The 16,075-nt window shown below is 45.1% G+C and overlaps 1 protein-coding gene across 4 annotated transcripts in view; it reads left to right on the top strand.

Moving 5' to 3' along the window:
- XYLB (xylulokinase) overlaps window positions 1–16,075 on the top strand; it is a 342,255-nt gene that overhangs the window by 107,229 nt on the left and 218,951 nt on the right. For 2 of the 4 annotated variants that reach the window (XM_075315413.1, XM_075315414.1), the window contains 2 exons: window positions 712–828; window positions 10,463–10,545. In XM_075315413.1, coding sequence (XP_075171528.1) covers window positions 781–828; window positions 10,463–10,545 — 131 coding nt within the window. In that variant the 5' untranslated portion in view covers window positions 712–780. Of the gene's footprint in view, window positions 1–711; window positions 829–4,262; window positions 4,427–10,462; window positions 10,546–16,075 lie in introns of those variants that run through there. The other 2 variants (XM_075315417.1, XM_075315415.1) reach the window with 2 other exon arrangements.

The following is a 16,075-nucleotide window of genomic DNA, read 5'->3' as shown; positions in this document are numbered from 1 at the left end:
AGGGGCATTGTTTCCCCAGACTAGCCAATCCTCTTTCCGTGTTATCACACCCCTGTGGGAATGATAACATGATTTCAATAAGCCGACGTCACCACCTGCGCACGATTTCCAGGTGTAAACAAATGTGAAAAGGGAATAAATAAAAAATAAGAAAAAATATGACCTGGGGTTCCGCCTACTTTTGATAACTGTGGGCTGCAACCCCCAGCTGTCAGCTTTACCTTGTCTGGTTATCGAAAGTAGAGGGGATCCAACGCCATTTTTAAAGATGATTTAAATAAATAATTTACGAAATATGGCCTGGGCTCCACCCAACATAGACACAGCAAGTTTTGAGATTTCTGTACATATGTTCGATTACTGAATGCATTTTCAGGTGAGTTCCAGGCCTGTCTTTGATTACGTCAAGAGTCTGAAGTTTACCATCGTACACCCCTCATCTGTTTCCCTCCCACCCTCAGGAGCAGTCATTACTTTAGTATAGCTATAATGGGTGGCCTCACTGGTGCTATCCTCCATTATCACATTACACAGACATGTGAGAAGCAGGAAGGAAGCTCTGCACAGACAGAGGCCACACGGCTGCGGGGAGACCCTACTGCAATCTGGTGTCGCTCCAGAATAAAGCAATTAACAATGCACCCTGGTTAATGATATCCTTTAACTAAAACAAACTGGAGCACAACTAGTTAATTATTTACTGTATTGCAGGAGCTCCACAATATAGGACAGTGGATGGACAGAGGACTCTGCCTGCACTGGCTGTAAGGATCCGGTCCCATGGACTCTGCTGCATATTACCTGGGGTTTGACTTCAGCACTCAGCAGGTAATAGGCATCTTCAGTGTTATTTCTTATGAGCCAGACTGATGTAGCCAAGCAATGTCCAGCCTTGGTCCAATGGGCTGTGGACTGCACATTATTGTCACTGTGCACAGATACCCATACACATTCAGCTCTGCTGCATCTGTAATCTGCATACGAAACATAGCGCGTAATAGTTCACATCTGTAGAGCATGCAGAATAAGAAAAAAATTGCAGCTCTTGGCTTCTTCCAATATGTTCTTGCCTACTAATATTTCGATGTTACTACAGCCTCATTCACACTTGCTCATAAATTTGATCCGGAACACACTTACACACTTATACAGAGCTATACTGTCTATGAGACATTGTGTGCACGATCCCTAAGGATGCAACCTCCCAGAAATGCTCTAGCATCTTTTCTGATGAAGCAAGGACCGCGGTGTGGTGTAAACGCTTGTATAGAATGACGTTGATTCTGTATTTTGCACTTACTACACATGGCCCAAGCGTGGATCCAAAAAAATTCTAAGAAACAGAAATTGGAAAAGTTATTAGCAATTTTCATTTGCTCTATCCAATTAAAATCAAGTAATCATCAATAAATCAATGATCAATGAAGATGGAAATAACCCTTTGAGACTTTACTGTAATGAGTCAGTGCAGGAGTGGTTTTCAGCTGCTTCATGGCCTGCAGCACAGACTCAGGATGTGAACAGCTTTCATATGAGCATAATTTAGGCTCCATTTATTAGTCCTCTTTCACATCCATGCAAAACACATGCGTTTTGCATTGTCCGTGGTGTAGGTGCATATGTGTGCGCATGTGTGCGTTCAGGGTGTGCGGTCAGTATGCTATACGTGTGACATCCGAATAGCACACGGACAGCATGTACTTCTATACTCACCTGTCCCCAGCCTTGCTGTCTCCGGCGCTGCTGCTTCAAGGTCTGTGAATATTCATGAGCATAATGAGCAGGCCCGGAAAGAAGTGACAGCAGCACTGAAGACAGCAGGGTTGGAGAGAGGTGAGTATAGAAAATTATTTCATTTGAAAGACACGTTTTCTCCGGTACATGTCACACTGATGTCACCTGGCTCACATCAGTGTGCGGTCCGTGTGACATCCGTGCTCTCGGAAAAAACAGACATGTCGCTGTGTGGAGTACACGGACACGCGTATGCTCCACACGGCTGTTGGGGGAGACCTCCTGGTCTCTCATGGTCTCAGAGGAGGATTCCAGATCAGAACTGCGCAGATGTATATGAATTAGGAAAATGACCACACAGAGACGTATCTCTATTTGGGAGAAGCACAGTAGAGGTCTTCTAACCCTTGTATTCAAAGCATAACATTCTTATACACTTTTTCTGCATTGTCTCTTAACCAACCAATTAGCTTGGGTCTAGCTCATTCCCTTATTTGAGCAACGTTACTTAGGAAAGCATTTCAGGTGTTTCTAGGCATAGACGAGAGTCTATGGATAGAACAATGTCGGTTACTTATTTGAAACTACAGATGAGTATCTCTTCTATTCATGAATGTCAGTTACTCATTCATGAAACTACAGATGAGTATCTCTTCTATTCAAGAATGTTAGTTACTTATTCATGAACTAAAATAAAACTTATTCTACTTAGCCCTAAGCATAATTTGTTTCGGTTATACATTCCGTTAATATTTCAATTAGCTATATGTGGAGAAGCAATACATAAAGTATTCAAAGGACAGATTATCTTTATTATATTACACTGGACAAACGATTCATAGCCTAGTCCTTCATACAGACACACGGTCCATTTTAAGACACACACATATGCGCAGCCCCATTGATTTGAATGGGTGTCCGTGTGGAAACAGAAGTCACACGTACCGGAAACACAGACGTGTGAAGGAGGCCTCAACCAGTATTTGAAGTTTTCTGCTAATTACCTTTCAGTGCACAGGATTTCTTTTCCCTTTCTGTGGATGACCTGCCACCTCTGTTTGGCATCTCACCACTGACCTGTCATTTACAGACTAGAGGCAGACGGAGGAGCTGGGGGATCACAGACAGGGAGGAGAAGTAGTAGATTTTTTCACATGCTGATTACAGAAGAGTCACAAAGTGGATTTCTTCACCAAAAGTATCAATGTAATTAGTATTACAGCTATGTCTTTAGTTTACATTATAAAATTGTGTTGACAGATTCGCTTTAAGAAGACCCGTGGCCAGTCTGTACATTGTGGTTTGTATAAGGCGCTCGAAATATGCTCACCTGAAAACATCCTAAGCAGGTTGAGTAGGCGTACAAAGGTGAACTCCCTTCTCCCTTTACAAATGTTATTCATTAGGTAATTAGTACAGACAGCAAGGAACTGCTAAAATGGGTTTATGACAAGTCATCTGACCAAGTCAATGAAACCTCTGGGCTGGTGTGCACTTCTGTAATGATGAAGTGGATGCTGTCCTTCTGGTGCATCCTACACCCGGTGCCATTTACATCAAGACCAGTAAGCAAATCAGTTTACAAGTACATGGGCTGAGTTTTTTACCTTTTGTGTACAGTAAAGGTGGTAAGGTGGCATGTTATTATCCGGTAACCATGGAAGATTACAAAAAACTCCCATTCGTGAAAAAACACCAAGAACGAGAGTAGTTGGAACCTGGGCTGACCGCAATCCCCTAACTATCAGACCACACTAGAAGTAGCCGTGGAGCATTCCTAAACACCTAGATGCCTCGTCACAGCCTGAGAAACTAGCTACGCCTCACAGATAGAAATGAGGAAATCTACCTTGCCTCAGAAGTCCCCAAAGGAGTAGACAGCCCCCAACATATAAAGATTACGGTGATGTAGGAAAACACAATACACAGATTGGAAAAATAGATTAAGCAAAGGCGAGGCTCAACTAACTAGATACAATGGAAAGGAAAGGAAACTGATTGTTGTCAGTACAAAAATCCCTGCAGAAAAATACCTAGCTCCTGATAGTAAAAATGGCCCTTGAGGTCGAACAACCTCACCCCCACTCCACTATATGAGGTACTCTTGTAAATAATGGGTGAACAAAATACCAAAAAGAACACAAAAATACAAAAGTGCAAATAATCAAGTTAGACAGGCAGAAGCTCCCTTTTCTTGCAGCAGAGCTAGCAAAGGGTGAACACCCATGCTCACCACACAAGAGAAACAAAACTTCACCTGCAAGAAAAAAGATACAAAACCAAGAAACACAAACACCCTAAGGTGTAAACCAGGAAGCAAGGAAAAAAAAACTAACAATCTTATCTGCAGAAGTATTGCACAGGGAAACAGGGAAGGACAGAACTACAAGCCAGGTTCAGACACTGAGAAAAAATACAATTATAACCGGCGCCAGCAAGGCAAAAAGTGCTCTCCTATATACACCATGATTGTCTGCAATAGGACTTCCTTAATTCCCAATTAACGCCGACACCTGTCTGAATCACAGGCTCAGACACAGCTCAACTACCATTCCTGGCCACCAGAGGGAGCTCCAAAACACCACCCACACAGACTACATTCACAACAGTGGCATATTTTTAGACTCGCTTCTAACAGGGTTGGTGCCTCAGGACTGGAGGATTGCTGATGTGGTACCGATATTTAAGAAAGGTAAGAGGGTAGATCCAGGCAACTACCATCCAGTAAGCCTGATATCAGTAGTATGCAAAGTTTTTGAGGGCATTTTAAGGGATGACATGCAAAAATATATTGCAGAAAATAATATAATAGCTGACAAACAGCATGGATTCATGAAAGATAAGTCGTGTCTAACCAACATGTTGGGGTTCTATGAGGGGGTAAGTGCAAACCTGGATATTGGTAATGCAGCTGATGTGATTTTATTTGGACTTTGCAAAGGCATTTGATACTATCTATACCACACAATAGTCTTATATTAAAGCTCCAGATGCAAGGACTAGGGGAAACTATATGCAACTGGGTAAGGAATTGGCTAAAATATAGGAAACAAAGAGTAGTCATAAATGGTATATTCTCTAATTGGGCTATAGTCAGCAGTGGGGTGCCGCAGGGGTCTGTGCTAGGACCGATTCTTTTTAATCTCTTTATTAACGACCTTGTGGATGGGATTGATAGTAAAGTGTCAGTCTTTGCTGATGACACCAAACTATGTAGGATATTAAAAACTGAACTTGATAGTACAATATTACAAAAAGATCTGGATAAGATGTCAGAATGGGCAGATACTTGGCAAATGAGATTTAATGTTGATAAATGTAAAGTAATGCACCTAGGACGGAGTAATCCTATAGCTGCATATACATTAAATGGAAGTAAACTTGGGACTACAGAACAGGAGAAGGACTTGGGTATTCTCATTACAAATAAGCTGAGCAGCAGCACTCAATGTCAAGCAGCAGCTGCTAAAGCAAACAAGATTTTAGGGTGTATAAAAAGACAGATTAGATCCCGTGATCCCAACGTATTGTTACCCCTCTATATAAATCACTTGTAAGGCCACATCTGGAATATGGGAACCAGTTTTGGGCTACACATTTTAAAAAGGACATTCAGAAGTTAGAGGCAGTTCAAAGGCGGGCAACTAGACTATTACAAGGAATGGAAGGCCTACCGTATGATGAGAGGTTGAAAAAGTTAGATTTGTTTAGCTTAGAAAAAAGACATCTCAGAGGAGACCTCATTTATATGTATAAATACATGTGTGGTCAATATAAAGGACTGGCACATGACTTATTTCTTCCAAAGACAATAGTAAGGACCAGGGGGCACTCACTGCGAGTGGAAGAGATGTGATTCCGACAGCTAAATAGGAAAGGGTTCTTTACAGTTAGAGCAGTCAGACTGTGGAATGCCCGACCACAAGAGGTAGTAATGGCAGATACTATAACAGCTTTTAAAAAAGGGCTGGATGATTTCCTCAGTACACACAACATTGTTGGTTATAAATGACTTTGTGACCAAATGTAGAACTGGTGGAGGAAGGTTGAACTAGATGGACCTAGGTCTTTTTTCAACCTAAGTAACTATGTAACTATGTAATATATACTGTATATATGTGTGTGTATATGTATATATATTTCATGTTCTTTGTATAGCAGTATAATTTAGCCACACTATATGGTGACAATATTTATTAATTTTATAAGCATGGTCATTTCAACGGGTGTGTTTACTGTTATCTTACCCCTTGACATAAAATTCTGTCTGCACCCCTGCTAGTGTATGACTGGTCTGACCTGTAATAGGCAGGTAGAGAGGCATCTCAATAAATTAGAATGTCCTCAAAAAGTCAATTTATTTCAGTAATTCAATACAAAAAGGGAAACACATATATTATATAGTCATTACACACAGAGGGATCTATTCCTATATATTATACTAGAAGGTGGCCCGATTCTACGCATCGGGTATTCTAGAATTTACGTATTGTGTAGTTCATGTATGATTTTTGTTATATATATATATATATAGAGAGATGTTGTTGTGTGTAGTTACCAAGTGTTTGTGTAGGCGCTGTACATGTTCTGGGTGTTGTCTGGGTGTGGCGGGGGGTGAGAGCGGTGTTGTATGTGTGTTGCGTGTGTTGCGTTGTTTGTGGAGCGCTGTGTGTCTGTAGCGTTGTGTGTGTGTGTTGCGCGGTTTGTGTGTGTGTGGTGTGTTTTGGGGGGAGGTATGTTTTTATGTTTTGTGCAATGTGTGTGTTGTGCGGTATGTGCGTATATTTGTGTGTGCCGCGGTGTTTGTGTGTTGGGTGTTGTGTGTGTGCAGCGTTGTCTGTATGTGTGGGTGTCTGTGTAGGGCAGTTGTTTGTGGTTCCCAGTGTGTGTGTGTGTGTGTGTGGTGTGTTGTGCAGTGCGCGTGTGTGTGTGTGTGTGTGTGTGCATCAGCCTCTCTTCTCTCAGCCTACCTCTCCCAGCCTCCCTCCTCCCAGCCTCCCTCAGCATCAGCCTCCCTCTCCCAGCCTCCCCAAGCATCAGCCTCCACCAGCATCAGCCTCTCTCCTTCCAGCCTCCCCCAGCATCAGCCTCCGCCAGCATCAGCCTCTCTCCTTCCAGCCTCCTCCAGCATCAGCCTCGGTCCTCCCAGCCTTCCCCAGCATCAGCTTTCCCCTCCCAGCCTCCCTCTGCATCAGCCTTCCCCAGCATCAGCCTCTCTCCTCCCAGCCTCAGCCTCTCTCCTTCCAGCCTCCCCCAGCATCAGCCTCTCTCCTTCCAGCTTCCCTCAGCATCAGCCTCCCCTTCCCAGCCTTCCCCAGGATCAGCCTCTCTCCTCCCAGCCTCCTTCCTCCCAGCCTCCCCCTCCCAGCCTCCCTCAGCATCAGCCTTCCGCTCCCAGTCTCCCCCAGCATCAGCCTCCCCATGCATCAGCCTCTCTCCTTCCAGCCTCCCCCAGCATCAGCCTCCCCTTCCCAGCCTTCCCCAGGATCAGCCTCTCTCCTCCCAGCCTCCTTCCTCCCAGCCTCCCCCTCCCAGCCTCCCTCAGCATCAGCCTTCCGCTCCCAGTCTCCCCCAGCATCAGCCTCCCCAAGCATCAGCCTCCACCAGCATCAGCCTCTCTCCTTCCAGCCTCCCCAGCATCAGCCTCTCTCCTTCCAGCCTCCCTCAGCATCAGCCTCCCGTTCCCAGCCTTCCCCAGGATCATCCTCTCTCCTCCCAGCCTCCTTCCTCCCAGCCTCCCTCAGCATCAGCCTTCCCCTCCCAGTCTCCCCCAGCATCAGCCTCCCCAAGCATTAGCCTCCACCAGCATTAGCCTCTCTCCTTCCAGCCTCCCCCAGCATCAGCCTCCCCAAGCATCAGCCTCCACCAGCATCAGCCTCCCTCGTCCCAGCCTCCCCCTCCCAGCCTCCCCCAGCATCAGCCTCTCTCCTCCCAGCCTTCCCCATGATCAGCCTCTCTGCTCCCAGCCTCCTCCAGCACGCCGTGCTCCTCTGCCGACACTCACACACCCGATCGCATCCACTCACACACACCCGATCGCATCCACTCACACACACCCGATCGCATCCACTCACACACACCCGATCGCATCCACTCACACACACAGACACTGACGATATCGCACATACGCGCTTATACTCACAACATCCGGAGGTATCACATGCTTCTGGCCATGTGATCCTCCCGCAGGTCCTGGAAGCTAACAGCACAGTACCGCCGCCGAGAAGCAAGCGATATCCCAGGATGTTGTGAGTATGTGGATGCGATGTGATGTGTGAGGTGTGTGTGAGTGTGATCTGATTTGTGTGTATGTGTGTGCTGTTATGTGTCTGTATTTTCCGCCGCTGCAGGACCTTGATGTGTGGATGCGATGTGATGTGTGTGTGATGTGTGTGTGAGTGTGAGCCGGTGTACACTGGTAACTATGATACACATCGGGTAACTAAGGGACCTTAGTTACCCGATGTTTATAATGGTTACCAGCTTTCACGGCCTCCGTCAAGATCCCAGCATCGCAAGGTTATGTCTGGCGCTGCCGGGATCCTGACGGAGCCGGTGTAGAAGCAAGTGATATCCCAGCATGTTGTGATGTGGGAGGTGTGTGTGAGAGTGAGTGTGAGAGTGAGTGTGATCTGATGCGTGTGTGTGTACTCACCTGGGAGTCGCGGCTCCGTGTCAGTTGGGCCAGAGCGAGCGTGCATTGCGTGAGGGGGGCGGGGCCTGCAGAGAGCTGGGGAGAGAGGCCAATCCGTGTGGGGGGGCGGGGCCATGGCGAGCCCAGCGGCCAATCAGCTTTGTGTCACCGTAAGGACACAATTTCGGAGCAAGACAGACAGACAGACAGACAGACAGAATAAGGCAATTATATATATAGATAGTCATTACACACAGAGGGATCTATTCCTATATATTATATAGAGTCATTACACACAGATTGATCTATTTCAAGTGTTTATTTCTGTTAATGTTGATGATTATGGTTACAGCCAATGAAAATGCAAAAGTCATTATCTCAGAAAATTAGAATATTATATACAGTAAGATCAACTAAAAAAATGATTTTAAACTCAGAAATGTTGGCGCCTACTGAAAAGTCTGTACAGTGAAGGCCTCAATACTTGGTCGGGGCTCCTTTTGCATGAATTACTGCATCAATGCAGCGTGGCATGGAGGCGATCAGCCTGTGGCACTGCTGAGGTGTTATGGAAGCCCAGGTTGCTTTGATAGCAGCCTTCAGCTCGTCTGCATTGTTGAGTCTGGTGTTTTTCATCTTCCTCTTGACAATACCCCATAGATTTTCTATAGAGTTTAGGTCAGGTGACTTTTTTGGCCAATCAAGCACTGTGATACTGTGGTTATTACACCAGGCATTGGTACTTTTGGCAGTGTGGACAGGTGCCAAGTCCTGATGGAAAATGAAATTTTCATCTCCAAAAGCTTATCAGCACAGGGAAACATGAAGTGCTCTAAAATTTCCTGGTAGATGGCTGCACTGACTTTGGTCTTGATAAAACACTGGACCTACACCAGCAGATGACATGGCTCCCCAAACCATCACTGATTGTGGAAACCTCATACTAGACCTCAAGCAGCTTGGATTGTGGCCTCTCCACTCTTCCTCCAGACTCTGGGACCGCGATTTCCAAATGAAATGAAAAATTTATTTTCATCTGAAAACAACACCGTTTACCACTGAGTAACAGTCTAGTTCTTTTTCTCCTTGGCCCAGGTAAGACGCTGTTGGCATTGTCTATTGGTCATGAGTGGCTTGACACAAGGAATGCGACAGTTGTAGCCCATGTCATGAATACGTCTGTGTGTGGTGGATCTTGAAGCACTGACTCCAGCAGCAGTCCACTCCTTGTGAATCTCCCCCAAATGTTTGAATGGCCTTTTTCTTAACAATCCTATCAAGGCTGCAGTTATCCCGGTTGTTTGTGCACCTTTTTCTACCACACTTTTTCCTTCCACTCAACTCTCCAATAATATGCTTGGCTACAGCACTCTGTGAACAGCCAGCTTCTTTAGCAATGACCTTTTGTGGCTTACCCTCCTTGTGGAGTGTGTCAGTGACTGCCTTCTGGACATCTGTCAAGTCAGAAGTCTTTCCCCATGATTGTGTAACCTACTTAACCAGACTAAGGGACCATTTTAAACGCTTAGGAAGCATGTTTTGTGGTAATTCTTCTAATTTTCTGAGATAATGACTTTTAGGTTTTCATTGGCAGTAAGCCACAATCATCAACATTAACAGAAATAAACACATGAAATAGATCCCTCTGTGTGTAATGACTCTATATAATATACAGGAATAGATCCCTCTGTGTGTAATGACTCTATATAATATATGCGTTTCCCTTTTTGTATTGAATTACTGAAATAAATGAACTTTTTGATGATATTCTAATTTATTGAGATGCACCTGTATATGCCAACTGTGTATCCGTTTTGATGGATGAATGTATTCTTTTCTCTATCATGTTATCTCTTTTTTTTGTGTATTCTTTTCTTGCTATTACTGTTACTGTTCTGTTAACTAGTCCACATATTTAATTGGAATTTTGCTTGCTGACAAAAATGTATAGAAATCAATCTTTATATGTCTTTACTGAGAACAGTTAACAAGTCAAATAATTGGCGACTATTTGCTTGTAATTGACCTGCCAGTCCTAAAGAATAATACATTCGTGGCCATTAACCTGCTTTCGTTTTTCTTTTTATCCTACAGTTAAAGGTTATTGCAGTCAATGAACAACTGCTCGTCATCTATGAGGACAATGTTCACTTTGATAAAAATCTTCCTGAATTTGGGTGAGTAAAGCTTCTTAGTTGAAGATCAAGAAAACAAAATATTAAAGGTTATTTTTGGATAAAAAGTTCACAGAATAGTTAAGGTCTTGATATTGCACTGCCAAGGAAATAGTAGCAAACATGTAGAAATTATTCAAGTAAAATTCAAGACAAATATTGTCACGAGACCTGAGTCCAAGGCTAGTTTCACACTTGCATTGTTTTCCTTCAGTTGCAATCCGCCGTTTTGGAAAACAGTGGAATCCGTTAACGGATTCCGCTGCTTCCCATAGACTTGTATGGACGACGGATTGCAAGTGATGGACCTGCGTTGCTTCCACTGGGCGACTCTGCGTTGCTTCCGCCGGGTGGAAGGAACGCAGCATGTAATGTTTTTTTGAGCCGCTCAATCCGTAGGATTTCGCTGCGCATGCTCTCTCTGGCTACCTGCACACGTAACCAGGGTACACATCAGGTTACTAAGCAATGCGCTTTGCCTAGTTACCTGATATTTACCCTGGCTACGTGTGCAGGGAGCCCGACACTTCCCCGCTCGGCTCCGCCCCCTCCCGCACTCCGCATGTACGCACACACACACACACACATACACACACACACTCACCTGTCCCCAGCCATGCATCCCCGCGGCACTGACGTCCTCCGCACCATGGCCCCGCTCGGCTCCACCCACCCCGCACTCCGCCCCTCGCACACCTCGGTGGCCGAACGATCAGCTTATCACCCGGCGACCGGCTGCTGTGAGCGATCAGCTTATCACCCGGCGACCGGCTGCTGTGAGCGATCAGCTGATCGTTCACAATAGTCTGCCACCGGTAAAACTGTAAAGAAAAAAAAAAAATTTTTCCATTGTTTTGTACGATCTGTTGCATCCGTTGTGTCACTAAATGCAACACATCCGTTGCATCCGTCACACAACGCAATGCAACGGATGCCGTTCAACGCAAGTGTGAAACTAGCCTTATGGGCTGAGCTCCTCATACTGGTGGATGTGAGCAGTCAAAGATTTATTTACAGTGTAAGGCCTCGCTCACAGTGTAGAACTCAGACGACTGCTATTGGATTTCGTCGGATAGCACTCAGCCCAAAGTTTATACTATAGAGCAGTGCCAAGTTGCGCTTTTTTTTTTCTCATCTTGAGTCAGTTTGAGAACAAAATCTCACTACGAGTGCATTTGGAAATCGGATGACACGCACTCATATAAGTCTGTGGGTGCGAGGAAGTCATTGGACTGCACTCGGATGTCATCTGATATATGCCACCACAGACAATGGAGAAGACTGAGAAATTAAGTTCTGTGTCTTCACCTGTGATCTGATTCTCGCGCATGAGAGAATTGGATCACAATAAACGGACACTCGAGTTTTGTTAACGTAATGCTTGCTGGTGCGAGCTGGTAGTGGACCCACTGAGCCGCAGCACCCAGTACACTTGAGGGGCTTGACAATGGAGCACTCTGGGTTTTTACCAGAGCTTCTGATGGTGAGGGTGGATTTGGCTGCATGTAGCAACCAGGTGCCACTCAGGGAGAACGATGCAGCAGGAGTGGCTGATATTGCAGGTTTGGCCGATATGGAGCGATGCAGTGGCCGATACAGGAGGTTTGGCTGATATGGTATGATGCAGCAGGAGTTGCCGGTACTACAAAATAGACAGGTGTAAGTAACAGAGCAGCAGCACGTACGGAAGGGACCTAGCGACGTGTCTCTAGGATTAGACTATGATGCCCAGGCACTTCCCATAAGGGGAGTTTGCTCAATTACCTAGTGCCTCTCACCCATAGGCTGAGAGGCACTTCCAGGTTAGAGTGCTGGCCCTTTAAGAATAGGTGCGCGCATGCCCGAAGTGTGCTCCCAGGAGACCTGTGCGGCGTTCGCAGGCCCTGGGAGCCTGCAGTAGTGACCGAGGACTGAGCAACCACCGGGTGAGTGTGTCGGTGTCACTGCCGGGGGAGAGGGACAGGACAGTGCAGGGACACCAGTGGTGGCGTTACAGTTAACGTAATGTGGGCCTGTGTGAGCGAGCCCTAAAGCAAAGCAGGGAATTTGTAGCGCTTTGTGCACTTTAGTAACATGAATGCTATCAGGTTTCCTTCTGCCGTTTTCATGAGGAGCAAAGTCTAGTTTGTTGCTGCAGACTGTGACAGTAGAGAACTTTTGTATTCTGTAGTCTGGCCTGTGCAGTTCATTAGCATCATAATGTATCTATACTTTAAAGAGTAACTAAACTGTTTTATTTTTTTATATATAATTATTGATCAGTCTTCGCAAAGTTAAGGCCCAGTCACACATAACGACTTACCAGAGATCCCGACAACGATACGACCTTATAGGGATCGCTGGTAAGTCGCTGGGAGGTTGCTGGTGAGATGTCACACAGTCAGACCTTACCAATGACACAGTAACGATCAGCGACCCGTATAACGATCTCGGCGGGGGTTGGGACTGTGTTATGAGGTCGTTGGTAGGCGTCAAACACAGTAATGCGTCCTGCCCAGCAGGACATCGCCTTTGAAGAAAATGGTCCGGACCATTTGGCAACGACTAGCGATCTCACAGCAGGTAGGTGTCACACATAACGAGATCGCTGGCGAGATCGTTAGTGCGTCACAGAAGCTGTGACTCAGCAACAATCTCGTTAGCGATCTCGTTGTGTGTGACGGGGCCTTTAGGAACCTTTTGTAATTTACTCCATTACCTTATCTTGCTTCCTTTTCTCTCAGACACTGCGCTGAAAGGGCTGTTTCCACTGCCTTGTTCATGCATTTAGATAGCTGTTTTGAACTACAGTTCTATCAAATATCCATACTACAATGTGTGGACTTCTCTTCTCCGCTCCCTTCATGGTCAAACAATATTTATAAACACACCGAAGTACGGATATTTGATAACCCTGCAGTTCAAACCATTTACACTAATTGCATGAACAAGGCAGTAAAAACAGCCCTTTCAGCAGTGTCTGAGAGAAAACTAAGCAAGATAAGGCAAAGGACTACATCACAAAAGTTCACAACTTTGCAAAGACTGATCAATAAATGAAAGAATAAAAAAAGTTTTAGTTAGTCTTTAACCTCTTCCAGCATTTGGTCAGGCAATGTACAATAAAAGTTGGACTATTGCCTCATTATGTCAGACATGTACGTGTATGTCTTCAGATTAAATAACTGGCTGTGTAAGTTGACTATGAACACTGATCACAGTGTCGTCAAAAAATTACCCCAATTCCCAGACGTAATAGCACTGAATTACTTAGCTTCCCAAGGCTTTCCTTTGCCAGTTCCTACTAAGGCCACATACACAGTTGGATAAACCCACTGAATTTGGTGGAACCCGTCAATCATCTGATGATGAAATGGAAGAAAAAGATGATTGGATGTCTTTAAAAAAAAAAAAAAAAAAAGCCCATTCCTTTTTATTATCCTTGGTGTCTCAGGGTGTATTTTCTACTCTCTTCAATGAAAAAACATGAATGCTCCACCAAATATTGATAAATAGGGGGAGTTGGGGCCATCATGTTCAGGCGACAGCTATTTAATCCTTACAAGTACCTTTTTAGTACGAAAGGAGATGTCTGCATACTGCGGTCTGTCTGGACCGCAACGTCCGGACTGACTGCGGGTCTCCTGACCCAAAGTCACCGGCCTCATAGGCATATATCAAGCTGTTGAGTTCAGGTCAGGAACCCGTGGAAAGTCCTGACGTTGCGGACCATACTTGGAATGTGATATGAGGTGGTCTAGATATAGTCCTTCACTGACCAGACGGTTATGGCACCTGACGTTGCATGTCAGGGCACTGCTAATATTCCTGCTACTCCTTTAAGGGCCCTAGTGTAATATGACATTTATTCTTGCATTATTTTTCTATATTAGTGACCTGACTTGCAGTTACTTCAGGTCCGGAATAAAATGTCAGCCGTGGGAATCGCTGACCTCATTTACTGCTGTAATCACTAAGGCCATGTGTAAAGATAGTGCCGACAATCCGTCATTCATATTTGTCATGTAACTAATGTAAGCCAAAGGTTGTAAGCAAATAATCGTGCAGAAAATGGTGTTAGTGGGAAATGGTACAAAGACGTGGCCCAGATAAAGAAGAGAACGTTCCCAGTGCTTTCATATAAAACATTTCAATTGCACTTCACAAGCAGCTAATGTCTGTTAATAAGCCCTTGACAGTATATCACAAATGGATTCTTAAGCGGGCTTTACACGCTGCGACATCACTAGCATTTGCTGGCGATGTCGAGCGCGATAGCACCCGCCCCCGTCGTACGGCCGATACGTAGTGATCGCTGTCGTAGCGAACATTATCACTACGGCAGCGTCACACGCACATACCTGCTCCGCGACGTCGCTCTGGCCGGCGAACCGCCTCCTTTCTAAGGGGGCGGTTCGTTCGGCGTCACACGGCAGCCGTCCAATAGAAGCGGAGGTGAGCGGGACGTAACGTCCCGTCCACCTCCTTCCTTCCTCATTGCCGGTGGAAACAGGTAAGGAGATGTTCGTCGCTCCTGCGGTGTCACACACAGCGATGTGTGGTGCCGCAGGAACGACGAACAACATCGCTAATAAGCAGAAAACGATTTTTTGTTTCAGGATGACCTCTCCGCGGCAAACTATTTTGACCGCTTTTGCGATCGTTTAAGGTCGCTCATAAGTGTCACACACTACGATATCGTTAATGACGCCGGATGTGCGTCACAAACACCGTGACCCCCGACAATAATTCATTAACGATATCGTAGCGTGTAAAGCCCACTTTACTCCCAATTAGGTCCCAATTCATCATTTTGCCACTTTCTTGTGATATTAGTTGTTGTTTTTGTGCCAAATTCATCCAAAATGGTGCATGGGATTCAAAAATAGGTTTTCATTCTGTTCTGAACTGTTTTTGTAAAATTTCGTTCCAAATTTCTGACATACTCAAAAATACAGCAAGGGTAATTGAACTTTAGTTGTGCAAAACTTTTTTTTTTAAAATTTGCAGTTGAGGAATAAGGCCAGGGCTGGGCCAAGTTTTAGGGACATTGGCACCCACCATTGTGCTATCTCCTCACTCAGCACCTTCCTCCGGCCGCAGGTAATCAGCACACTGATGGCTTGGGGATAGGTACACAAGTGAGCAGTGTCCCCTGACCATTACTCCCTCCTCGCAATCAGTTGTATCCATATAGGTAAGATGAAAAGGTACCGTAATTGATGTGCACGCCGCCCAGGACAGGAGCGGAGGAGGTTTAATCAGCTCCCTGATACGCCGGTGACTCCAGCAAGACGCAGACTGCTCCTCCCGTAGAGTGGAAAACAAAAAAAATACAGACGAGCGCATGTAAATTAAACTTAAAAATAAAGGCACAAATAGAATAATAAATTGGGTGCAAATGACAAAAAAGGCCCAAAACACAAAACTATACAAAGAAATAGGTGCAAAGGCAATGATGGATCAGGACCTTTAGGTTTTTTAATAATAATAATAATAATAATAACAATAATCTTTATTTCTATAGCGCCAACATATTCCGCAGTGCTTTACA

This window comes from Anomaloglossus baeobatrachus, chromosome 6 (assembly GCF_048569485.1).
Source record: "Anomaloglossus baeobatrachus isolate aAnoBae1 chromosome 6, aAnoBae1.hap1, whole genome shotgun sequence".
Taxonomy (NCBI): Eukaryota; Metazoa; Chordata; class Amphibia; order Anura; family Aromobatidae; genus Anomaloglossus; species Anomaloglossus baeobatrachus.
The sequence above is the reverse complement of the archived record's forward strand: the minus strand, read 5'-3'. Positions and strand labels throughout refer to the sequence as shown.